General features: G+C 36.2%; 1 protein-coding gene across 2 annotated transcripts in view; it reads left to right on the plus strand.

The window, feature by feature from the left end:
- Positions 1 to 1,768: 1,768 nt before the first annotated feature.
- Positions 1,769 to 26,760, plus strand: part of STXBP3 (syntaxin binding protein 3) — a 39,648-nt gene continuing 14,656 nt past the window's right edge. Inside the window, exons 1-9 of one of the 2 annotated variants that reach the window (XM_037498673.2) lie at positions 1,769 to 1,895; positions 9,992 to 10,041; positions 10,600 to 10,681; positions 14,797 to 14,873; positions 16,833 to 16,911; positions 18,289 to 18,389; positions 20,944 to 21,098; positions 24,121 to 24,211; positions 26,504 to 26,628. In XM_037498673.2, coding sequence (XP_037354570.1) covers positions 1,847 to 1,895; positions 9,992 to 10,041; positions 10,600 to 10,681; positions 14,797 to 14,873; positions 16,833 to 16,911; positions 18,289 to 18,389; positions 20,944 to 21,098; positions 24,121 to 24,211; positions 26,504 to 26,628 — 809 coding nt within the window. In that variant the 5' untranslated portion in view covers positions 1,769 to 1,846. Of the gene's footprint in view, positions 1,896 to 2,565; positions 2,733 to 9,991; positions 10,042 to 10,599; positions 10,682 to 14,796; positions 14,874 to 16,832; positions 16,912 to 18,288; positions 18,390 to 20,943; positions 21,099 to 24,120; positions 24,212 to 26,503; positions 26,629 to 26,760 lie in introns of those variants that run through there. The other variant, XM_037498674.2, reaches the window with a different exon arrangement.

Raw genomic sequence — 26,760 nt, forward strand, 5'->3', positions numbered from 1 at the left:
ATCAACTTTTTTTAAAGATTATTTATGCATACAAGAACCGGAGTACAGGCCAGATGTGTGGGAGGGTGAGAGGATTCACCAGAGACAGAGTGGGGAACAGAACAGGCAGATCTACTGAAATACACTGCTGAGGGGAGCAGCAGGCAAGACAGGAGAGGTCTGCCGCGCCATGTAGGTATCTCCCCAGCCGGCATTGAACCTGCACAGCAGAGGCTGCGGACAGCCTCAAAACACTGTGCTCAGCCACCTGCACCACCAGGGAGGCTCTTCCCCTCATCAACTTTATAAGGAAATGACATTATTTGAGGACATGCTGTACTAAGCAGAACCTGATTTAAAATTAAGGGACAGGGAAATCATGTGTCCGTGTGTATAAGATTCTGAGCAGCTGAGTCTTTTTAAGGTAGGTTAAACAAGGTCAGGGCTTCAGCTTCCATTCTCTTATGAGCCTTGAATGGAAAAACCACTAATGCCATAGGTTGGGCTTGAAATCCAATTCATGGCTGTTTTTGTCTTCAGCCTCCTTTTCTCTTCTAAGGAGCAAAAATTGCAGGCTATTCCACAGACTGCTCCATTGCTTTCTGTATAACTCAAGCCTGATCCTTGCTCCCCCCCCCCACCACTAGCTGCACATCCTTGGCAAGTTACTTCACAAAGGATTAGTTTCCACGTCTGTAAGTCTTCTTTAGAGGATCAATGAGATGATCCATTTTGCATGGTGCCTGGCATATAGTATGCAACCAGTAAATATTACCTATTATTATTGCTAGTAGTAACTGTTTCCACTTTCCTAATGTAACCAACAAGAATTAAACCATGGGTTCCTTGCAAATCCTTGTGAAAGTCTTGAGTTATACAAAAAGCAATAGAGCAGTCTGTGGAATAGCCTGCAATTATTCCTCCTTAGGAGAGTAAAGGAGAATGAAGACAAAAAACTGTGACTGGTTATGTCACAGTTGGTACTTTCTGCAACTAAAGTGATATAATTCATTACTACTTTGATTTCAATCCCCAAAGGAACCATTTCAGGAAAGAGATCTCTACATAAACTTTTTAAGTCTGGGCTAAGTCTGTGAATTAGCTTTCAACAAAAATCCCCTTCTGTTGGATCCTAAAGTATTGATAAACCCTTCCCATGAAATTTTGCACATGACTTTATTGAATAAAAATTGTTTTATTGGTTCATTTATGTCTATAGTCCTACTTAATGTATTCAATTTTTAAACAAACTTTTGATTACTTTCAACGTGCCAGGAATTATGCGCTCAATTTAGATTATAAATTCTTCTCAAGTGCATCTCTGAATTCTTGAGTTTCAGGAAAGTCTTGCACGATTCTGGGTACATTGCTGGGAACCTCATAGTCTATACAACTATGTCCTCGAAAAATGAATAAAATAACGTTTGTGGGGAGTAAAGTTTCCATTCCATAGTTAAGCTGGTTATGACTTGCTTCCTAAAGTGCAGAATTCTTCTGGAAAGCGAAAGATTCCTCCCTCCTTCGCGTGTGTAGGCGTGAACGCGGAGCCCCTTCAGTGGGGTTAGCGCATAACCCAACACTACGCCGCTTTCTGACGTCACAGGACTGCGAACGCCTGGTAACACCGTCTCCCGCTAGGGGGCGCGCGACCGCCCGCTGAAATTCCACCCCGCACTGCGCAGCCTCCTTCCGGGGGTGGGCAGCAATCCGCGCGCCGACGCGCGGGATGACGTCATCGGAGGGCGCGGGCCGGGTCTGGGGGCGGGGCCTTCCCAGAGCGAGGGGCGGGGCTCCTGGCGTGCCCGTCTCCCGGCCGAAGTAGGTTGCCTGTGGGAGGCGGTGGCTGCAGCTCCGCGGTGTTGGGAAGATGGCGCCGCCGGTGATGGAACGGGGGCTGAAGAGCGTCGTGTGGCAGAGTGAGTGCGGTGGGGCGGGGGCCGGCCCAGGGAAGGCCGGGAGGTCCCGCGCCGGGCCTTGCTCTCCTGTCCCAGCCCTGCAGTCTCTTGGGGACGCCCTGCGGCCACTTGTTGCTGGGGACCCGCGTCCCTGTTGGGACGTCTTCCTGCTTCCCTCCAGCTCTGCCCTGGCCAGCGCCAGGATGGGCGGGGTGCGGGAGGACCGGTTCTTGCTTTGGGCTCCCGGCCGCCTGCCCGGGGTGAGCCGCCCCGGCCCGGCTCCTCCCGCGGCCCCTCTGCCGAGCTCCCTGCGCTCCTCGGCTGCAGCGCGGGCCTCGCCAGCCGGGGATGTCTCCCCACCCGAGACAGTCTGGGCACTGTGTTCCTCTGTCCTCTGTGTTTCTCTGTCCTGTCCCCACCCCACCCCCGCCTCTCTCCCCACGCTGGAGTTTCTGGAGAGTGTTTATTGTCTCTTATGTTAGGGTTTATGTTAGGATCAGGGAGGGTTTACAGCCATACTTTGCAATAGCTGCCCTAAGAACAAAACACTGTTAAAAAGATCCTTCTTCTCCTATTCCTAGAAGATCCCACTTTCTAAAGAGTTCTTGAGAAGAGACCCGTGGAATGATTAAATCTCTGTGACAGCTATCTGCATAGTTGGGCAAAACTGCACCTCCCTTTACACTCCCAGGGACACTTCTTGCTGTTTGGACGGTAATGCCTATTTGGTGACTGATGTTCTGCTGTTTCATGGACGACTTTCACAAAAACGGCCCCAAGTCGAAGTCTAAAGTTAAGAGAAGGAATGAAAAGACCAAACAGGAAGAACCATCGTTGTTTGGCATTGCTGAGTTCAAAGTAATTATGGTTTATAGTGGAAAGGGAATAACATCTGAGTAGTACTTAAGACTCTGACGTGCTGAGCAAAGAACAGAAATGACTGAGTTAACAAAATTCTGGGAGTTAGAGAGTACCTTTGTAAAATTAAAACTTCAAGTCATTAACTGGTATAGTGCTTAACATACCACACGCTAAAGACAAGTATGTAACTTGGGAGGAAAAAAGTTATGGAAACATCCTCTTAAAAACTGAAGAATTAGTAGATAGGCATTTTGTTTTTCAAGATTTACAAGGGCAACTTGAGATTTGCTAATGTTTTAAAATGACAGTGACATTTAAATATATTCATATAAAAATGGGCAACAAATTGTGTTTGTATACACAATTTCCAAGATATATTTGGTTTTTAATCTCAGCATTTATCATAAAAAATTAATGATAGTTATGTCAGTCTTGAAATCATGGAGACTAGGCAAGAGAGAGTTTAAAGATAAAATTTCTAACTTATGCTGTTAACTTGAGGTGGCATTGGGATGTGTAGATGAGTATAAGATAAAGGTGAGAGACTGAAAGGCATATAGTGAAGAGATAATAAGGGTTAAAAATTGTTCTTCAAACCTTTGTATAAACAGAAACAACAAAAGAAAAGATTCATTGAACATCAAGGAGGTAAGAGAGAAGTGTGGGAGCTTCTGAGTTTTGATGATAGATTCTGAAACAAATGGTGGAATATCATAAAGGGTAGGAGAGTTGTCCTTTTGACTTGGAAAAGGTTTTGCTACATGGAAAGTAACTCAGGTAAATTCTGTGCCAGGCCCTATTTTTTATCTACTTAAAACAATATGAGCAGTAATATCTCTATTCACCGATGTTAAAATTCATACAGCTACTCTCAGAGCTGTGCTGTTCACAATAGCAAAAAAGTCTAAACTACCCCAATGTGCATGGATTGATGAATGGATAAATGGATAAATGACAGTTGGTATGTCCATAGAATGAGATATTGGGCAATAAAAAGAAAGGAAGTTCATGCTATAACATGGATGAACCTTGAAACCATTATGCCAAATAAAAGAAGCCACTCACAAAGAAGTACATATTGTATGACTTCATTTAAATTAAATGTCCAGCACAGGCAAGCTATAGCGTCAGAAAGTACATCAGTGGTTGCCTCCATCTGGGGGTGGATATGGAGATTATGGGGTGAGGTAAGTCAAGGAAGATCTGTGCTGTTATGCTTGTGCTATTCTCCTGCTGATGACATGCAGAGACTGCCAGTTGCCTAAAGATCATTTCACACACTTAGTCTGCATTTGAAAATTTATAACCTGCACCCCAGCTTACCTTATTATCTACTTTTTCCTTGTATAATCTTGATGTTCAGCTTGTTTATACTATTTATTGCTCTTAGTCTCCTGCCTGCACATCTTAATGTCAGTTCCTCTGTCTAGAGTGCTCTCTCTATTCCTGTTCCTCATCTGTCTATATTTTAGCCCGAATGAGCCTACTGCCACCACAGTGGCTTCTTAGTTCAACCCAGCCTCATATAGTTCTGTAGCATTTAGTTTACCTTTCTTGAATGGCACTTCTTACTATTGCCTGATGTGAGTCTCTTGATCAGCTTACTGAAGATAGGTCTGTTGTCTCTTACAAAGTTTTAAATTACAAACAGTGCAATAGATAACAATGCCAAATGTTAAAAGTAAATAGTAGGTCAGTTTTATAATTTTTCCCAATTTTTGCTTTACAAAGTCCCCCATTTTTCTAGTAAATATTACTGAATTCCTATGGAAACGTAGCATAGAAAACAGATAAGTTCCTAGCATTCTCAAAGTTTGTATTCAAGTGGGAATAATAAAAAAGATAAAAACAAAGACTAAACACGCTCATTTCAGTTTGTGTTATTTATGTGGAGAAAGAGGCTGCTTTAGGTAAGTGGATCAGGAGAGGTTTCTCTGAGTAGGTGACATTAGAGCTGAGATCTAAAACATGAGCAGTCAGCCTTTAGGGACTACCTTAACCCTTTGAAAAAGACATCAGTATGTGAGTGCTAAAGGCTACATTCATTTGTACTTCTACAACTAATTCCCATACTTAAAAAAGTTTCTAGTACTTGGTGTTTCTTACTTTTTGCTTACAAGGAAGGAGTAGCAAAAGTATTACTGACAAAAGGTTCTAAATAAGGCTAGCAGAGTGGCACAGTGGAAAAGTGCTGGGCTCATAAAAGGTTTTCAATAAAAATTATATGTTTATTTAAAAAATAAATATACAGCAAAATAGCAATAATTAAATCAATAACAAAGTTCAAACCATGTGTGTCTTCCCCCCTCCCCTTCTTTGGCTACTGAGTATAGCCTATTTCTTTCTTGTCTAAACAGTAGTCTCATCTAATAGCTGTAATTCACGTAGAATATTTTAGAGGAAACATTAGAGAAAATGAACCTAGGGAAATTTCAAATGCTTTAAATAAAAATAATAAGTATGTATTTCTTTGAGCCAGCTTACATATTGTTATAAACTTTTTCCCTTTTCACATTTTCCATCTATTCTTTATATAGATACAGATATTTTTTCCTACCATTTGTTTTTCTGGGACTTCCTTTATTAAACACGCAGTATTCACTTAGCATTCACTTATACCTTTTTCAGTTTGGTCACTTCTTTAGGTTTATTTTGTTGAGCAAAATATTCTTTTAGTTTTTGGATATTTGCGTAGGCATACATTCATTTAAATTAATACTTATTATCTGCCTTGTGCTACAAACTATTCTAGGTTTGTATCCTCAACCACCTAGAATGCACAGTTCAATGAGAGAAGACAGGTACACAGTACTAAGTGCTGAGCTAGCAGTATGAAAAAGTTTCATGGCAGAAGAGAAGAAAAAAGAATTATTTAATCCCTGGAAGAGGATCAAGAAAACTCCAAAGAGGAGGTGATATTGAAAAGTAGTAGGATTTTGCAGAGGGAAATCTGAACCAAGGCCCAAAGGTAACAAAGTATTTGGTAGTTTATGGAAGAGAAGTGTTAAGACAAAGACTAAATGGTGGGTTTTAGCTAAACAGTTAATACATTCTCTAGGCAGTGGGAGCCATTACAGAGAAAAGATTTTCCCCACTCCTTCTCAAATAACAGTCAACAGCATTTTGGAGACACAGTTTAAAATAATGCCAAGAGGAAGTGATTTTCTTGTTCCTATTTGGAAGGAAATAGGCTCTAAGATTTCATTAAGTATAATGGCAGTGTAAAGTGTAAAATGCTAAGTGTTTAGCTGGATGGGTATTTTATCCATCTAAGTACCACCCAGATTAGATAGAGAATGTTTCCAAACACCTCATAACCCTTTCCAGTCCAAGTCCCACCTTCTCCCCCATTGTAACTACTGTTGTGATTTAATGTCACCATCAAATAATTTTAATGATGGTCTTTTAACTTTCACATTCTATATTTGAAAAACCCTCCGGATGCTGTTGTAAAGTATTTTCCTTAAGAATAAATACAGAATTTACTAAACTTCTATCTATGAATAACTCTTTAATGTTTACCTTTGTATATGTTTAGTTGATCTTAACAGTAGTCCTCTGTTTTCATGTTATACTTTCATACTATTTTTGAACAGTGTGTCCTGGCAGCCCTAGTGCACTTTCCCATGTTCAGTTCAAGTTTTGTTTCTATTTAACTGCCTTAATAATGAGTGTGGCTTTTGCTGCTGCCTGAAGCCCATGCGTTTGCCTTTCTGAAGATTCTTATTTGTTCACCAAGTAATTTAGGCCAAAGCTAGGCAGATTCTGTTGCATTCATTTCTGACATTTTACTCTTATGCCATAGTTTTCTTTTATGTTGTTTTGCTTATGTCGGAAGTATTTACTATATTAAGTTTTCATTGCTTAGTGAGATTGATGAAGGTAGTACTTTCTCAGGACTTTTTGCTCTCACATCTGCTTATCATAAGTCTTTATTCCTCTTTTATTTTCTTAGGCATGATCCTAGTCCATCTTTAGCAAATTAAAAATTGATTCAATATGTATTAAAGATCCAAAATGTGAAAAGTGAAATGATGTGGAGAAAATAGGGGATAATGTGAGTTAGACTTCAAGAAAAAATTGGTAACCACATGCCATAAAAGATTTTATTATATAAAAATTGTCAGTTACTATGTGGTGGAAGACACCAGGAACAAAATCAAGAGTTAACTGCAGACTTGAGGGGCCTCCCTGGTGGTGCAGGGGTTAAAGTCTCAGTGCTGTTAAACAATTGCTAGCCACTGAGGAATGAATTCAATCCCCCCAGCCAGGGACCTGACCCACATGGCACAACAGACATCTCCTGTCCTGCCCCGCTGCTCTGTTGGCCTCCCCTGCTGCTCCCCTCCCCTGCTGCTCCCCTGTATTTCAGTGGATCTGCCTCTTCTGCTCCCCACTCTATCTTTGGTGAATCCTTACCTCCCACCACCTCACGTCTGGCCTAGACCTCAGTTCTTATGTGCATAAATAAATAAATCTTTAAAAAAAACAAAACAAAACTGCAGACTTGAAAATAATGATTACAGTCGTAGAGAAGAATTAATATGTAGAGAATACCTATAAATTGATAAGAAAAAATATAAAACTCAATAGAAAAATGAGCAAAAGATATAAATAGGCAGTTGGTATTAAGACTCAGAGGGTTGAATTAGGGCATCTGGATTTAAGGTAGAGCATTTAGGTAGTCATGGAAGCCATGATTTATTTTTTTTTCCCCCAAGATGTTACTGGATTTTTATTTTTTTGCTTTGGTCTTTTCTGAGGCCCACAATGCATTCAGACACACCAAATGCCTTCTCTAAGCCATGGACTTAGATGAGACAGAGCAAATAGATGAGAAAGACGGTATGTTTTCTAGGTCTATATTGATATTATCTTTTACTACTGGTACTCTCTCCCCCCCCCCATTATTATTTCCATATTGCTAGGCCTTTTCTAATGTTGTTTCCTCAAGAACTCTGTTACTTATACATTATTTTCTGTTTTCCAGGCAAATAAGTTTCTATTGCTTTGTTATTATCAGGTTTATTAATATTTTTTCTGTGATTTGAGATGATTGTGCAAGTATACCTTCAGCATTGCTGATGGTGCAGTCTACTTTGTTCTATTCTAATTTTTCCCTTCCAAGTTTTCACTTCCTCTTTGGCATTACAGTTTTAAATACATTTCCTTTCGCGCTTAGAAACAGAATGAACAAAGATAGGTAGTTGTTTTTAATAGGTCATTATTTAGGTAACATTTTGACTGGTGGAAGATCACTTTAGAGATTAGGTAGAGGCGGTTGGTAGAGCATGTTGAATAGTAGAGTCTAGATTTTTTTTCTATAGGAAAGACTTCTGACCATTTGGGGAATTTTTAGGTGGGTCTTGATGTAAACAAGGAATGTGCTTCAGGAAATTAACAGTGGATTTAAAAATGGATTGAAGGGCCTCCCCGGTGGCGCAGCGGTTGAGCGCTGGGTTGCGAAGCTGCCCACAGCCTCTGAGGCGCCGGTTCGATCCCCGGCTGCTCCCCGGCCACCAGAGGAGGGTCCCACATGGCGCGCAGACCTCTCCTGCCGCCCGCTGCTCCCCTCAGCAGTGTACTTCGGTCCTTCTGCCTGCTCTGCTCCCCACTCTGGCTCTGGTGAATTCTCTCACCCTCCCGCGCTTCTGACTGTACCCAGTGCATGTATAAACAAAAACAAACAAACAAACAAATAAATAAATAAACAAACAAACATGCCTCTATAAAAAAAAAAAATGGATTGAAAAGGCAAAGGAGTTGGAGATGGAAAGCAGGAAATTCAGATGGTAGACTGTTACAGAAGTTTAGTGAGAGATGTTGAGAATCAAGGCGGAGTTGGGAAACAGTGGCAATCAACAAAAAGAACAATCAGTACTGCCTAGTGATTGGATATGGGGAAAGGAGGAAATTACCAAAGATTATGACTATAAAATGATAATAAAACTCACAGAAATGGAGAAATCTAGAGCAGTTTTAAGAATCTATAATATCACTTTAAGACATGTACGTGCATAAACCTATAAATGTATAATTGAGTGAAGTCCAAAGAGATGGGATATAAGATTTGTAAAAAATTGAAGGACTACTGGAGGGTTGGGGAAATGGTGGGTCCAGGAGTGTAGATTTCCAGTTAGACAGCGAATAAATTCTGGGGCACTAATGCATAGCATTGTGATTATAAGATGATAATACTGTACTGTTTACACTTTAAAGTTGCTAGGAGAGTAAATCTTAATTGTTCTCATGTCAAAAAAAGAAATAATTATGTGATAAGATGTTAGCTAGCTGGCAGGATTAATAGTGAAGTATCTAAGTGAATCATATCAACATGTTGTATAGCAATGTTAATGTGTTGGTTATAGCTTAGTAAAGTTGGGGAAATTGAAGGACTGATCTGATAGATGAAGCTTTGATGATGAATATGGTCTCTGAGGAAAGTATAGAGTAAGCACAGCAAACGAAAGGAAATTGAATCTCCAGATATATCCATGGTTTAGGGTGGCAGAAGAATGGATATAAGGGCAAATAATGTTCATTAGTATTTAGAGAAAATTCTTTTTTTAGTCCTGTAATATTAGTTGTTGTAATTTCCTTTGATTCATTTCCAAACAACTTACCTGTGACCTTATTTCATATATGCTGATAATCTCCGTCTATTTTTTTAAAAATGCTAATATGACTGTCTTGGTATCTTCAGATTATAAGCTGCACTTTCCAGTAGAAATATAATACACAGGGTCTCCCTGGTGGCGTGGTGGTTGGAGTGCTGGGTTGCGAAGCTGCCCGCAGCCTTTGCAGCACTGGTTCGGTCTCCGGCCGGGTGAGGGTCCCACATGGCGCACAGACCTCTCCTGCCGCCCGCTGCTCCACTCGGCAGTGTACTTCGGTCCTTCTGCCTGTTCTGCTCCCCGCTCTGGCTCTGGTTAATTCTCTCACCCTCCCGCGCTTCTGACTGTACCCAATGCTTGTATAAATAAAATAAATAAATAAATAAATAAATAAAATAATAAAAAAGGAAAAAAAATATAATACATAAATAATTTAAAATTCCTAGTAACTGCATTAAAGAAAGAGAATTAGAGGCAGAGATTAGATTTTTATTTGAAGCTTAACAAATATATATGCTCTTTACATATCTTAATACCTTTTCAACTTATGTAGTTCTCCAGCCATCTTGCATCTTTTAATTATTCCACATCATTTTCTATTAAGATTTCTAAATAATTTTCTTTTCCTTTTTTTTTTTGCAGAGATAAAAACAACAGTGTTTGATGACTGCAAGAAAGAAGGTGAATGGAAGGTAAGATTTGCATATTTTGCCCTCATAATGAGGGCTTTAACATACACCTTTATTGTATCTCTGGAACTGTACTGTTAACATTCATACCCTAGTTTCACCAAAAAATAGCTGGGTTTCTTGGACAAATTGCTTGACCCCTCTGTGCCTTTGTGGGATCATCTCTAAAATGGGAATGGTGCTGCTTGATAGAATACGTGTGTTAAATGAATTAATCTATGTGAAGTGCTTAGGAAAAGTTTCTGAAATAATTATTATTCTACAAATTTAAAATTTTATGAAAAATTGATGTTAAATGTAAGAAACATTTAAAATGAACAACTTGTCTGCTTCAAAATAGAAATATTTCCATTTGCTTACTTATGTATAAAACTATATGTACATTAAGAAAATAGTTCTGTAAGTCATGCAAGTTACAAGATGAATTTGTGAGTTAAGATAATTTTGCCTACTACAAAGGGCTAATAATAGTTTGAGTAGGTTTAATGAATAGAATTGTGTCTTTTGTGATCCTTGGCAATCAGGAGCTTATACTATTTCTTAATTTTTGTTCATTTTAAGATAATGATTTTAGATGAATTTACCACAAAGCTTTTGGCATCATGTTGCAAAATGACAGATCTTCTAACTGAAGGCATAACTGGTAAGTGTTACTAGTACTTACCTTGAAAACTTTTTTTTAAATTGTGATTGGGAAGGTTTGAAGTATTAAGAAATTTTATTTAGTAATTTTGTTTCTAGGAGGGTTATGTTATATATATATTTTTATAACGCTAGTCATAATGTTATAGGACAGGGAGAGGGGCAGCCCAAAACCCCGCAAACCTGCCTATTCTAAATGGGTTCTGCCATCCGCCGCATCAACACAAAACATAGGAGACTTTAATGAAAAGGAACTTTAATAAAACTAGGAAACAATACAGGTAAGGCAAAGAATCTAGTTTCTAAATCAAGCACCCAAAGTTACCCATCCCCTCGTGGGTAAAAGTCCATCCAAATGGGATTGGCCCAGAGCAAGGCCCCAAGGCCTGCCACAAGTCTAAAGCATCTTTCAGTGGGGACCCACAGAAAAGGGTCACAAACAACCGGACAAGCCCGGAAGGAAAAGAGCAAAATCAACATCAAGATAAAAGCTGCCATTGTCACCTCCCCATGGGTCTCACCCACATCTGTGTCACCCAGTCTACGACCAAAAGACAAGCGCAGTTTCTTCACCTGTCTCTAGGCTCCATGTGCCTCCTCCAGGTCTCCTGGCTCCATCCTGCTTCCTACCTCAGTCTCTTCTGCAGCTTCTCTTCTTCCTGCTCAGCTCCACCCTCCCTTGGGTGGGGCAGGGAACCTCCCCCTTTCCTGGGGACCACCCTGTTACAATAATAATAATAATAATGAACTTTCTGTTCAGGTTTGATTTTTTTCTCTCAGCTCAGATGTATAATTAAGTGCCCCTTAACCTAGACTAACCAAGACTAAGTCAATTAATTGCCTTGTTGAGTGTGTTCTTTAAATGTTTTATTCTTACGTGATTGTTATGGTTTTATATATTGATGCACAAGGTTTATGTCTGTTTTGATTAATATCTGTGATTTTCACATATGCTTTTAAACAGATAATAAGATTTATGTTATAAAATCTACTTTTGTGTATATTTATAAATATTTAATACTGACTTTGTAAGTTTCTATTTATTTATTACCTAGAAATGAAGCAATTATTCTAATTACTTAGTATGAATCTACTTTAGTATGGATTATTTAAAAAACTCCTGGGCAGGAGTGTATTAATGAGATTTTTTTTTTCTGTTCCCTTTGGGAGCAATACCGATTTTTCCCTTTGGGGAAAATACCGATGTCTTAAATGTCATAACCAGACATTTCAGATGAACATGGTACATCCTTAGCTCATCATCCTTTCATTCATTATTTAAATTTGATCTTCAACATCGAACATGTTATATCTATTTAAAAGAAATAGATATATATCTATTTAAAAGAAAAACCACAACCCTATATAAAGAGAGATATTAAATACCCCTGTTTATAGTGAGTCAAATATAACTCCTTTATATTTTAGATCCTAATATAGTGTATTTGCCCTCTCTCCTTCTTAACTTGTGAGGTTCTAAAGTACACCAGGTACTTTCCAAAAAGCCTCAGCAATATAAACACTGGGAGGATTACTTGTGAGGCTACAGAACCATTATGTACTGAAAGGAAGTTTTACTGTGTTTTTATAGACCACAGTTTTATACTGTATATTCAATATTGATAGATTTTTTCAAGGAAAGGATTCTGTGGCCAAGTAAGTTTGGGAAATAGCATTAAACAAAGTTTAGGACTTTTCAGAGCCTTTTATGTGTCATATATATTGGATTTCCTGGGTACATGTACAATATTGTTTTCTAAACTTACTTGACTATTAGAAAGCTTTTATTGAAAAGCATTTTAGGAGACTGTAACCATAGAGCACATTTTTTTAATATATCATGAGTATATTTTACAGACTATATAATGGAGCACATTGTTCTCAATATCCTGTAGAGTTACTTCTGTTTGCTCTGGTTTAATCATAGTCTTATCTAGGGACTTGAACTTGTCACACTCCTTCTGAGTTAGGAGTTCTTCTGAAGAAAACTTTATTACATTTAGTATTGGTCAGATTTTCTGTCACTCGGGTTGTTTGTGAAAATACTCAATAATGTCTAAGAACTTTTTTAAAATATGTGAGGGGAGGGGCCTACCCTGGTGGCGCAGGCAGTTGAGCACAGTGCTGTGTGGCTGTCTGCAGCCTCTGCAGTGCGGGCTTGAACCTGGCTGGCCAGGGAGCTACCCACATGGCGCGGCAGACCTCTCCAGCCTTACCTGCTGCTACCAGCAGCAGTGTTTTTGGTCATTCTGCCTGTTCTGTTCCCCACTGTCTTTGGTGAATCCTCTTACCTTCCCGCGCATCTGGCCTGCACCCCAGTTCTTGTATGCATGAATAAATAAATCTTAAAAAAAAATGTGAGGGGAAAAATGCACCTATGATGCAACTTCAGTGGAGAACAAATACAAATAAAAACCTTTAAAAAATAGACTAAGAATTATATTATTCTTTTGTCACTATTACAGAAATAATCATAAGCTCCTTTTTAAAAAAATCATCTAATTTATATACCCACTTTGAATTGAAGGCACTTTTTTTTGCTCTTGATAACCAGATATTTCGCGTGTGTTCTAAATCATATCACAATTTTACACAATTTTTAGCTTGTATATTATTTACTAAACATAATAGTATGCGTAACACAAGATGGCTGTAAGATATTTCATTTTGAATATTAAGCAATAAAAGTAAACAGACTCGGGCCTCCCCTGGTGGCGCAGCGGTTGAGTGCTGGGCTGCAAGGCTGCCCGCAGCCTCTGCAGCACCTGTTCATTCCCCGGCCACCTGCAAGGGTCCCACAAAAAAATAAATAAATAAAAGTAAACAGACTTAATAAGTCTTTGAAAGGTGAAATTACAATTGTTGGGAATGGAGATAAAAATAAAATTCATTTCCTTGGAAATCTTATTTGATACCCTATCTAATAGCAGCTATGATAAAATTGTATATTACTAATATAATTTTAGCAATGAGAAATGAGTAAATATTAAAAAAGAAGTTCAACAGTAACTTCCCTTGCATGTCAGATCAATAGTAATTCTTTCTGGGCCCTTTGCCACCCGAGTCTTAAAAGATGGTCTCTTGATTTGTAGAATGACACTTTAAATTAATTTTTTTTTAAATGTAGCTTTAATAGTTAATTTGATAATTTAGGGTATACTAGTTTTAAATTCACTTTGTTTTATATTAGGTAATTTTGTAGACTTTTTAATTTTAATAATAAAAATATAATTGTGTAAATTATGGTGACATTTCACAGTTAAGGAAATATTATAAATTTTTTTTTTTTAAAGATTATTTATGCATACAAGAGCTGAGGTACAGGCCAGAGGTGGGGGCAGGTGAGAGGATTCATCAGAGACAGAGTGAGGAACATAACAGGCAGACTGAAACCCACTGCTGAGGGGAGCAGCGGGAGAGAGGAGAGGTCTGCTTTGCCATGTGGGTTGCTCCCTGGCCGGCCGGGGATCAAACTCGTGCTGCAGAGGTTGCTTTGCAGATTGCTTCATAATGCAGTACTTAACCCCTTGTGCCACCAGGGAGGCCCCTATAAATGGTTTTAAAAGAATAAGAATTAACTGGTGATCTATTTAAATAATGTTATAGTAGTAAAATACTTGGACTTTGGGGTCCCAGAGATCTAGGTTGGAATCCTGCCTTTCCTACTATCTAGCTGTGTAATTTGGACAAATTACTTAATTGTTCAAACCTCCGTTTCTTCAATTGTAAAATAACATAGAGGGTTATGATTAACTTTAACAGATAATTTATACAGTCATATTTGCTATCATTATAGTGGTATGTTTTTAAAAAGATTTTAGTTTTTAATGCATTTTCTTCATTTCTCAATGGAATATTATAGTATTTATAGTGGTAGACCTAACTATGAAATAACTGCTTTATCTTTTTTTCTCAAGATGAAAAGTCATCTTAACCTAATGTTTAAACTTAGGGAAGATCTATTTTCAAGATTTCAAAATTATCAAATGAAGAGAAAGAAAATGTTAAACCTATGCTATGTAATTTTTTCCCTATTACTATAAGAACAGTAAAGTTTATTTAAAATTTTTTAAATGTATAAATATTTGATTATATAAAATGACTTCTTTGTTGTAGTTGTGGAGAATATTTATAAGAATCGAGAGCCTGTCAGACAAATGAAAGCTCTTTATTTTATCTCTCCAACATCAAAGGTGAGTATTTTGAGTCTTTAAAAAGTGCGTTCTGGCCAAGTGGTTAGTGGTGGATGATGACTGGACATTTGGTGATGGATGTGATGAGATAAATGCAGTTTCTGGGGAGAGAAAATGTACTCCTGGAACCTACCTATACAATGTTGCAAACCAGTATTACTTCAATGAAAATAAAAATACATTCTACAGTATTTTTACCATTGACATGACTTTCTCATAGAAAAGTCAAAGTAATAAAATATCTTTTATTGGAAAGTAGTGATATAAACTAGTTTGCTTAGTAAAAATTTTCTGTTAGAATATTGTTTCACTTGCACTCTTCTCAGTGAGACTATGTAAGTGAATTCCTTTCTCCCACATATATGAAAGCAGAATTTCATTGTGTATGGTAGTTTCTTTCAGTAACTTGTTACTTATTAAATTATAATTGGGAGAAGATGGAAATTTATGTAAAAGAAGGAGCCTTGGGTTAATCCTTTATCTTAATGATTGCCCTATAGCACACATATATGTGTGTGTATGCACATATATGCATGTATGTGTGTATACATATGTAGTAAAATACAGTTTATAATCTGTGATTAATTCATACATAAAGCCAACCTTTTAGAACCAGTAAGATGTATCAGCTTCCTTTATTCTGTAAAATACCTGAAAATACATTTTCCAACACCTCCTTTGGCATATTTCCACCTAGAATAGAATGTTATTTTGACAATACTAGTTACATTTCACTTTTAACTACAGTAGACAATAGGAAAAAAGACAAGTATTCATTATTTAGACTACTGTCCACTGGTGGGTTTTAGTGACATTTTGTATCGTACCTATAATATAATTATATAGCATAAAATTTATGATTAAAAAAATACAAGTTAAATGTATTACTTTTCATTAAGTAAATGACAGAGGTATTTTTTTAAGTGTGTAGGTGTGTGTGTGTGTGTGTATTTCAGCTCACAGAAACCACTATAAACTGCTGGTGGAAAAAAAGATGATACAAAAATAATTTGACATTCTTTATCATAAACCTAAAAAATGTCCTATATCTTGAAATTTATTGTAAAGAAATAATCAAATGGTCAAATTCAATTCCTAACAATAGTACTTACCTTTAACAAATAATGATATGAAAGAGCATGTGGCCATTGAAAATGAGGTTTGTAGGAAATTTTAATGATCTAATTATTAATTTTTCATATTAAGTGAGAAAAACAGTATATAAAATTTCTATTCAATAAAGGAGCAAAAGATTCAGAGAAGTTATTACCTAAATGTGACTCCTTAATCTACCACAACCAACTCCAGTTTTTCTTCCTGCCCTGAATAAACTGCCCGCTGAGTTCTCTAGGCCTCTGTATGCAATTGAAGCCTTATTTTCTGTGGGGAGCACTGATAGAGTGACCTTGTGTGAGATTTCCTTCCTCAGAGTCTGTGCAGACACCTGGAGATCAACCTTAGAGAGTTCCCAGGCAGGGATCATAAAGTGACAGGTTTCAGTGGGGCCTGGTGGCAGAGGGGTTAGTCTCAGCACTATCACCTCAACACTAGGCCTGAGTTCGAGCCTGGGCTAGGGAGCTAACCCACACATGGCGCAGCAGACCTCTTCTATCTTGTCCGCTGCTCCCCTTAGCAGTGTATTTCAGTAAGTCTGCCTGTTCTGCTCCCCACTTTGTCTCTAGTGAGTCCTCTCACACATACACACACATACCCCTGCACTTCTGGCCTACGCCCCAGTTCTTCTGTGCATAAATATGTTATTAAATCTTTTTTTTAAGTGGCAGGTTTCAGCAAGAGTATTTGGCCATAAGAGATCTGTGAACCCTAGGAGAAAAGTCAATTAGGTATCTCAGAAAAAGCCTGGTGGTTTGTTTGTGTTTACACCTATAGCCCTTGGGGGGAGAAACCTTGTTGTTCTCCCACTTTCGATAAATTAATATCTCTCCCTTTTTGTTTAAGTCTGTAGACTGTTTTTTACGTGATTTTGCAAGTAAATCAGAGAACAAATACAAAGCAGCATATCTATACTTCACTGACTGTAAGTACCTTTTTAAAAATTTCATTTTTAAAATTCTATTAATTATGAAATATCTTTTTAATGATATCTTTCCAATACTGTGACTTTCTATTTGTTTGTTTTAATTGGGTCAGACAGAATCTAGATATATAAGATTATATCTCCTGAGTCATGTTAAGGTGATAGAAAATTAAATTATTTCTAACTAAATAGTTTCCAAAGACAATTTCTTTTCACTATTAGTATACAACTGTTGGGAGTAGGTGGGAAGAGCTAACCCTCAAATTCTGTGCTGATGGCAGGAAGAATTCTTTTTTAAATTAAAGTTTGATTTGGGGATTTGATTATATAATAAAAAACAATGCCATTTGGGAGGGCACTGAAGAAACTGCCATCTGTTTGGCAAATATTGCAGGAGAAAAATCTATCAAATTTATCTACTAATTTATATAGTTAGGTAGAAAACAGTTAAACTAAAGAATCACAGGGGAATCCAGAGACATAAATTCTGTTTGATGTTGTAATATATGTTATACTTTGAAATAAAAATGATATTTATCTAAGTCTAGGTCTCTTCTATTAGTATTTCTCAGTTTAAATGATATGTAGTTTTTTTCTGTAACTTATAATTTACCTCACACCTAGTAGTAGTTTGTAGTTTAATATGTCATACCGTAAGTCAAATACCACAACTTGTCAATTAAATAAACTTATCCCACACTCATGTTTACAGAATTGATAAAGCTTATTGAATGTGAAGCCTTTTTAAAGTAATCGAAAAACTAAATAAAGAACATCAAATTCAAAAACTCTAGGAGCCAGTGATATTCCAACCTCATTAATAGAACTATAAGCAGTTAATAGAACTATAAGCACTTACAGTTAATAGAACTATAAGGAAAAAATGGACTCTACGGTCTATAGCTTATTAGCATAGTGTTTTAGAATAGTCTGACTTTAGAGAAGTTTTTGTAATTCAAGGAAAAATCAATTTGTGTGATATGGTTGTAATATCGATCACTTAATGGTAGATTTGGAAAACTTCCTAAAAAGTTTTAAAAGTCCTATAAAAGTTTATTAAGTCATGAGTTTGGACGTGATTATTCCTTCCTAACAATTTTGGTTTGCTTTATTAGCAACTCTTTAATGATATCTACCTTAGGTTATGTGACTGTGAATGAGGAAAATGGTATTCTGTTATAGTCCTCTCGACTAGAATGCTTTTGTTCTGTAAAGTGAACATTATTTACATTTTACCTCTGTCCTCTTAGTGGAGTACTTTTTGAAAGTCAGCAGTTATAGATAAAAAATAACTATTCTTGGATGTTAGAATGATTTATTTGGAAGAGTAAAAATTTATACGAAGTTACATGCTTTGATTTTTTTTTTCCCTCTCAGTTTGCCCTGATAGTCTCTTTAACAAAATTAAGGCTTCTTGCTCCAAGTCAATAAGAAGATGTAAAGAAATAAATATCTCCTTCATTCCACATGAATCTCAGGTACTCTATGTATTTTTAATTTTAATTCATAATGTATTTTAAAATTTTATTTTTATGAGCTTATTTGGTAATAAAGTATATTCTGAAGATATATTTGGTGAATTTTGAACAGTCAACAAATGAACATTTCTGATGATGAAGGAAGAATATGAGCACTAAATTGGAATATAACATTAATAATGAAAAGTGGAGCTTAAATTTCCTATTTTCTACCAAGTCCCAGTATGTCAAATTTTTTAGCACTATTATGAAATCGAAAGGTTTTGAGTACTATCTTTCTCAGATAATGCAAAAGAAATAAATCTCATTTTTTTCTGTTGTGATATTAAAGCAGGTGTTTCTTTAATAAACATTGTATATAACATGTTATTTCAATTTTAAAAATGAAGGCTTTTTGGTGATTTGTTTTTACCTTAAGAGTGAGCCTTCAGTTAATAATAATGATAATAGCAAACACGTAATACACTCTGTGTGTCAGACACTCCTAAATGTTTTACATGAATTCATTCATTTAATTTTCATAAAGTCTTGTAAGCAATGGTAATTCTTTATTTTAAAGATGGGAAAATCTGAAAGGTTGCCCCAAATCATACAGCTAGTACATTGTTCAGCTTTGTTGTCCTCTGTTCTCTGTGTTTGGATTATAGCATTTCATAGAATTTAAATAGTTTATTGCTGCTTGGAACTGTAAGGACAATATTTTAAGAGATAGAAAAATCCTAGATAGGGGCTTTCTATTCAAACTGCAGCTGTTTTTGACAAAGATTATAATCCAGATTGCAAAGTGTTAAGATATTTGCTGAATATTAAACTGTTTTCCACGTTACTTTTATAACTATTCCTTTTAATATGGTTTGTAAGTTTAGTGTAATGTTAAAATGGGCTCCCTAAAATGATATGGAATATATGCAGTAGTGTAATAAACACTACAGACGTTTCCAGAGCATCTTTCCATAGAGGTGATACAGTTTTAATTTAAAAAATTCATTAAAATTCTTACTTGCTGTATTTGAAGGGGAGGTCCGCATAAGTATCTGACCAATTTGATGGCTGATTAGAGTTTAGGGAAATCTCATAATGAGCTTTTTTTTGCCATCTTGCATTATGTTTAATTATTTAAGTTCATATCTGTCTGTTATGTTTTTCCCCTAAGAAGTTTTTTCTTCCAATTTACTTCCTTATAAATATCTTAAGGAGGTTTACTTAAAAAAATTAATTGTTATGGAAAAATTACACTGGAAATATTTTGAATTTTTGTTTACAAGTGAAAATATAAATGAAATATTGCTCAGTACTTTGAGCTATCATCAGAAACCTGTATGAAAACTTAATCAAGGTCACACTCAGTGGGCTTTGTCTGCTAGATGCAAAGCAGCCTGCTATGAAAAGATATAGTCAGATAGATAGATAGACAGACAGACAGATAGATCTATATGCCTTTCCCTCCTCTGAATAGTGTAAAAGAGATATGAAGTATTACACATCTTCAAAACAGTATTAAGTAAGATTATGTTCAACTGTACATAACAGAAAAATCCAAGCTTTCAGTGGTTTAAACAGGATGAAAATTTATTTCTTGGTAATATAAAAGTAGTCAGGAAATGGACCGTAAAGCAGGTTTTACAAAATTTTCAGGCACCTAATCACTTAGACATAGGCCTCATGATCCAAGATGACAGAATTATTACATCCTCTGTTGAGGATGCAGGATGGAGAAAAAGAAAATTTCATTTATAACCATTTAGCTAGAACAGCTGGGCATTAGACTGCTTCCCCTAAAGAATTGGTATGGTTACTAAAAGTAGGGCAGAATGGTTGTTGGGGAGGCAGTTTTCAGGCTGCCACAAGAGAAAGTTTAATTCTGACTTGTTGATTAGGAAAACATTTAAAAGAATGGATAGAATTTCATAAGGTAGTAATGAAGAGTGAAAGAATATTCTAGGAGATGAGATGCAGAGATACAGAAGCAGAAAAGTGCAGGGGGACAGCAAGAATATGGATTATAAAGACTGGTTGTGTGATAGGTAAGGTTTTCTTTATAGGTGTGCTAGTGCTACGTTGTTGGAGATTCCAGATCTCCCCAAAATGATGTTGGGCTGGTGCCGAAAACTGTGGGTCCAGTTCTAAAGTCTTTAAGGAAGTAGAAGTCAGGGATCACTGGGGAGAGATTGGTTAAAGTTGGGTTATTTACAAGGTATTAAATTTTTATTTTATTTTGACTACCTTGGATTCCTTCATCTGTTGCACAGGTAATGAAGACAATACAATATGTATATGAAACTATGTATATGAAACAAGGATTGAAGGAGAGAGGTAGACTAAGCAGGAAAGGAGAGTAAGAAAAGAAATAGAAGATGAGATCAAGATAAAAGAGAAATGATTTGATTAAGGTAAAGACACAGTTGTTTCAGGAAACAGCATGGTTAGTGCAAGGTTTTGTTACATTTTTTAATGTCCCAAATAAATAGCTGCATTTTTCTTGAAGTTTTTTTTTTTTTTTAATCAAATCTCCTAATTGATAATGTGACTTTTTTTTTTTTTTGGCCTAACTTAGGTGTATACTCTTGATGTACCAGATGCATTCTATTACTGTTACAGTCCAGACGCTAGTAACGCAAATGGAAAAGATGCCATTATGGAAGCAATGGCTGAACAGATAGTTACAGTATGTGCTACGCTGGACGAAAACCCTGGAGTTAGATACAAGAGGTAAGACACTCAGTAGTTTTGTGTGTGTATATAGTTCTACTTGCTCTCCAGTGTAAAGGTAAGTAACATCTCTGTGCTTCTGCACTTTAGCTTGCAGAATTTATTTTTCTTGTCAAATTATGTCTACACATAGGGTATTTAAGACTTAAATTTCAAATTAACAATTTCCATTATGGAGTTACAGAGCTTACAATTGGGGTGATTTACAGACATTTTTTTCATGACTTTAAGGAATGCCTAGAGAAAATGTCTTTTTTTGTCATATAGGGAATATAGCCTTAAGTTTTAGTATTACTGAATTTCCACCAAATTTAAGTGGTTATACTCTGAATACCTGGTTACAGTGTCCAAGAGTCCCAATAGATTTTTTTAAGGTGAGTTTGACTTTAATATTGCATGCCTTTGTCTATTTGCCTCTTTTTAAAAAGTTTACCATAAAGTACATAAATTTATATGTATGTCTTGATAAGTCATTTCAAAGTGAACATACCCATCTAATCCCACCAAGGTCAAGAAATAGGACTTTAATAGCATCTCAGAGGCCCCCTTCATGATCCCTTCCAGTCATTACCCTCTCTCTCCTCCCCAAAGGTAACTAACAGTCAACTTCTAACACATATTTTAGATTTGCCTGATATTTTTTAATTTGGTAAAAATGAAGTATTGATATTTTCTGTTTCCGGCTTCAGTGTGGATGAATGCTGAAATTCATCCAGGTTGCTGTGTGTGCCAGGTAGCTTGGATTCTAATCTCTGCTACTTACTAGTTGCATAACCCTTCTGCCTTCAGTCTCCTTGTCTAGGAAACAACAATAATAATAGTACCTGCCTCAAAAGATTATTAGAGTTAAATAGCTAATTACTATAAAGCACTCAGAACAGTGCATGACATTAATAAAATGATAATACCAAATATACCACCACTACTACTAAGATTATTACTCCTTTCCCTTTTAAAAGGTTTTTTAACTTGAACATCGGCATTTTTTAAGCTAGTTAACTAAATTGGTTAATATAAAATTCAAATAGCACTTCATATTTAAGTTGTATTACTCTTAGCCACTTAAATATCTATCAATTAGAAAAAATATGGTAAGTTTCCTAGTATGTTACCAAATAAGCTTATACCTCGGGTATTAGAAACATTGTTTTACTTATAAGAGATCTGCTAATTACATTCTGGACTCACTGGAGCTGAGCTACGTGCTATATATTCTTCTAGAGTTCAGTATCTATTATCCATTCAAGCCTTTGCTCTGAGTGATTGAATGTATTCCAGGAAATGAGTAAACATAACCAATTTATAATTTAATAGCTTACCTTTGGACTTGTTTTCAATTACTGTAATGATTAAATAATAATCGAGGCTTTCAAAAGTCTACCTGCTCTGCCAGAGTATTCCTTTATATAAGCCTTATGGATTTTTAAGGTGTAATTCTAACATGAATTTTTTTAAACTATTTAAAAGTATAAGTTTTTTTTTAAAGATTTATTTATTTATTTATACAAGCACTGGGTACAGTCAGAAGCGCGGGGAGTGTGAGAGAATTCGCCAGAGCAGGGAGCAGAGCAGGCAGACGGACCAAAGTACCAAAGTACACTGCTGAGGGGAGCAGCGGGCGGCAGGAGAGGTCTGCGCACTATGTGGGACCCTTGCCAGTGGCCAGGGAGCAGCTGGGGATCAAACCGACACTGCAGAGGCTGCGGGCAGCTTCGCAACCCAGCGCTCAACCGCTGCGCCACCGGGGAGGCCCATAAGAAGTTATTCTTTATAGTTGCTACTTTATTTCTAAAATATGAAATCTAAAGATTCTTTAATACTTTGAAGCCCTCAGAATGAGACCTTCCATTTTTTAAAGCATGCTAGTTGAAGAGCCTTTTTCAATATTTTTCTTGCAGACTCAAGTTACACTAATGCCATTGGTCATTAAGTTACAATTTAGGTAGATTCTAGCATTTTAGAAGACAATGTAAGATTTTATGCAAAAGTTTTTATTGGAAAGTTAACCAAATATTAGAGAACATGGGGAAATCACACACTGCTAGTAGGAGGGATAATTAACAACAGAATATTATCTCAAAAATTTGGAAATGTACCTAATCCATGACCCAGAAATCATACTTTTATTTTAATTTTTTTTTTTTTTTATTTTTATACAAGAACCGGAGTACAGGCCAGATGTGCAGGAGGGTGAGAGGATTCACTGGAAACAGAGCAGGGAACAGAACAGACTGACGAAATACACTCTGAGGGGAACAGCGGGCAAGACAGGAGAGGTCTGCTTCGCCATGTGGGATTCTCGCCAGCCAGCCGGGATCAAACCCGCGCTGCAGAGGCTGCGGACAGCTACACAGTGCTGCACTCAACCACCTGCTCCACCAGGGAGGCCCCAGAAATCATACTTTTAGATGTAATAGACCTAGAGAAACATACACAAAAATAAATGTACAGAGATACATGTTTTCAGCATAGTTTGTAAGAACATGAAATTTAGAATGACTTAAATGTCTATATTTAGAGGGATGAATACGTAGAATCCAATAAAATTACATGGTGAGATAGTGTATAGGAACTAAAATAAATTTAGATCTCAGGTATGTGTATAAATAAATGTGCGTGTGTGTGTGTGTGAGAGAGAGAGAGAGAATAACAGACATATTAGAAGAATGCACATCAAATTCAAATTCGTGTTAGGGTTGTCTTGGTGGTGGGGGAGGTGTTGGGAGGGGAATAAAGAGAACTGCCATCTTTTTTGTAATATTTTCTTTTTGTTGTTGTTCTTGAATAACATGTTTCAAGTGTATAGTTCCTTAATATTAAAAGAAACTGAAACACATATTTTTTATATTTATAAAATCCATATATATTGTTACAACATTATTTTTGATAAATTTTATCTGAACTTTTCCATTTTATAAAATCTTTAAAATTAATAAATTGCGTGGCTTAGCTTTAGAATTCTACTTTATGATATTGTGATGTATCTTGAAGGAACCAATTTTTCAAACATTTTTCTTTCTAGTAAACCTCTAGATAACGCCAGTAAACTTGCCCAGCTAGTTGATAAAAAGCTTGAAAACTTCTACAAGATTGATGAAAGGAACCTAATAAAGGTAATGTATAAATGGCAAAAAGTGATTATGCATAAAGCTTGCTTATATTTTTATAGACCAAAGAAACTGTTGTTTATTCATTTTCCAGTATTGATTTGGGAATCATTAGCATAGGACCCCAATATTGATTAAGAATTGTTAATATAGATGGTAGTGGAAACAGTAATAGATTGTTTTAGTGGAGAAGATATGGATTTTGAAGTATGCACTGTGTTCAACTCCTGATTCTGCCATTAATTCATAGTTATGTCAGTTTGGGCAAATCATGTAATTTTTCTACGTGTAAGTCTTCTTATCTATAAAATGGGGATAATAAGAGATTACCTATTTCATAAAGTAAGTGAGAGGATAAATTAAGACATGTAAAGTTCTTAGAATAATGTTTGCTATTAAATGAACATTTAATAAATATAATTATTCCTGTTATTCCTAGCACTGTGACCTTGGGCAGATCTATAAAATAGATGAGATCATAAATACCTAGCTTGGTTGGTATGAAGAGTAAGCCAGTCAGTTAACATATGTTTGGCACACACAAGAGTTTAATAAATGGCCCCTCTTGTTATCTTAAGGTAGTATAAGTAGTCATAAGCTAAGTTTGGAACCTGGGGGATACCAGCATTTAGGCTTGGGTTGGAGAATGTAGAGCCTGAGGAGACTGACAAGAAATAAAGTGAGATAAAGTGTCACCTCCTTTTTGAAGCTTTTCTTGTGTCTTCAGGCCAAGTGATACTTCCTCCCACACACTGTCATAATCCCAAGATCTGATAAAATAACTTTTGAAGATTTAAACTTATTGAGGGCTTATATAAGTGCCAAGCACTATACTAAGTATCTATGGTATTATTATATTTAATTTGTCATAATCTTTAAGTTAGAAATTCTGATTATCTTTTTTTTTTTTTTAACAGTTTTTTTTTTTTTTTTTTTTTTTTTTTTTTTTTATAGAGGCATGCTTTATTTATTTGTTTGCTGGTTTGTTTGTTTATACATGCACTGGGTACAGTCAGAAGCGCGGGAGGGTAAGAGAATTCACCAGAGCCAGAGCGGGGAGCAGAGCAGGCAGAAGGACCGAAGTACACTGCTGAGGGGAGCAGCGGGCGGCAGGAGAAGTCTGCACGCCATGTGGGACCCTCCTCCGGTAGCAGCCGGGGATCGAACCGGCGCCGCAGAGGCAGCTTCGCAACCCAGCGCTCAACCGCTGCGCCACCGGGGAGGCCCGTCTGATTATCTTTTGTTTTACAAATGAGAATACTGAGATATTAACAAGTTAAGATATAGCAAAAAAGTCATATGCAAGAAAGTAGTCAAAGCTAAACTCAAACCCAGATCTATTTGATTCTAGAGATTTTCCTCTTAACCACTATACCATGCTTTTTCACAATTTATTTAAATGACTAAGTGGTTACTTTGAAATTTTTTTTTAAATCTAGCCTATGTAATTTACCTCTGTTCTGTATAAATAAATGGAAAATGTTTGTCTCGTGAGTTGTAGTTGTCTCTTACTACTTTGAATAATAATTTAAAATAATTATCCAAAGAATTTGTACTTTAAATAAAGTATGAAATATACTGATATTAACTAATTTTTTTCAGCTCTGTTATCCACTATTTATTCATTAGTACTATTTGTGCATTAATGATAATAAGACTTTCATTGTGATTTATCATCTTAGCTGGCATTAATGTAATTTTTAAAATAGCATAATGGTTGAGAGTATAGGCCAGGATTAAAGCAACTTGGGTTTGAATCTCCATTCTCTCACTATGTGATTTAGACAAGTTACTTACTTTCAAACCATAATGCTCTCATTGTCAAAAGGAGATAAAAATACCTGTCTCAAGGTTGCTGTATTTATGTATAGTTGTTGCTTAGCACAATGTGTAGCGCAAAGATCTCAAGTAGTAGCTGCTGTTCTGATTTATATCAGTTTTAGTGTGGATGGAAGTGAATTCCTAAGATAATAGTGCAAGCTAAATGTTATTTTTTTTAAAGGAATTTTCAGAATATTTTAGGATTGAGTATAGTCTATTAATGTAGTTATGACAGCTTGGAGTTTTGTAGTCATCTTGCTCCACTCACCTCAGATTTTTAACATAGGATTTATCTTCGTATTCTTAAGTTCATTAAACATTTGAGAGACAGAGAGTATGTGTGCACGTGTGTGTATGTTTTGGTTGGAAAAAGGATATAGCTTAGGAAAAGTCTGCTTTTGTTTCTCTAAATATTAAAAACATGTTCACACAAAAGACACTGGAGTTTCTTAAAATAATTTTATCTTGTTTTTATAGGGTAAAACTCATTCTCAGCTCATAATAATTGATCGTGGTTTTGATCCTGTGTCCACTGTCCTGCATGAACTGACCTTTCAGGCAATGGCATATGATCTACTGCCGATTGAGAATGATACCTACAAGCAAGTATAATTTAAAGGGCATATACAAATAATATAGGATATGAGCATTTATTGATTTATGTAGACAACAGAAATCTGAAGACAATGTAGGCCTTTTTTATTAGGATTTCTTCCTTCTCTTACTCCTGTAAT

The sequence above is a fragment of the Talpa occidentalis genome, unplaced genomic scaffold (assembly GCF_014898055.3).
Source record: "Talpa occidentalis isolate TD23 unplaced genomic scaffold, MPIMG_talOcc4v2.1 talOcc4.9, whole genome shotgun sequence".
Taxonomy (NCBI): Eukaryota; Metazoa; Chordata; class Mammalia; order Eulipotyphla; family Talpidae; genus Talpa; species Talpa occidentalis.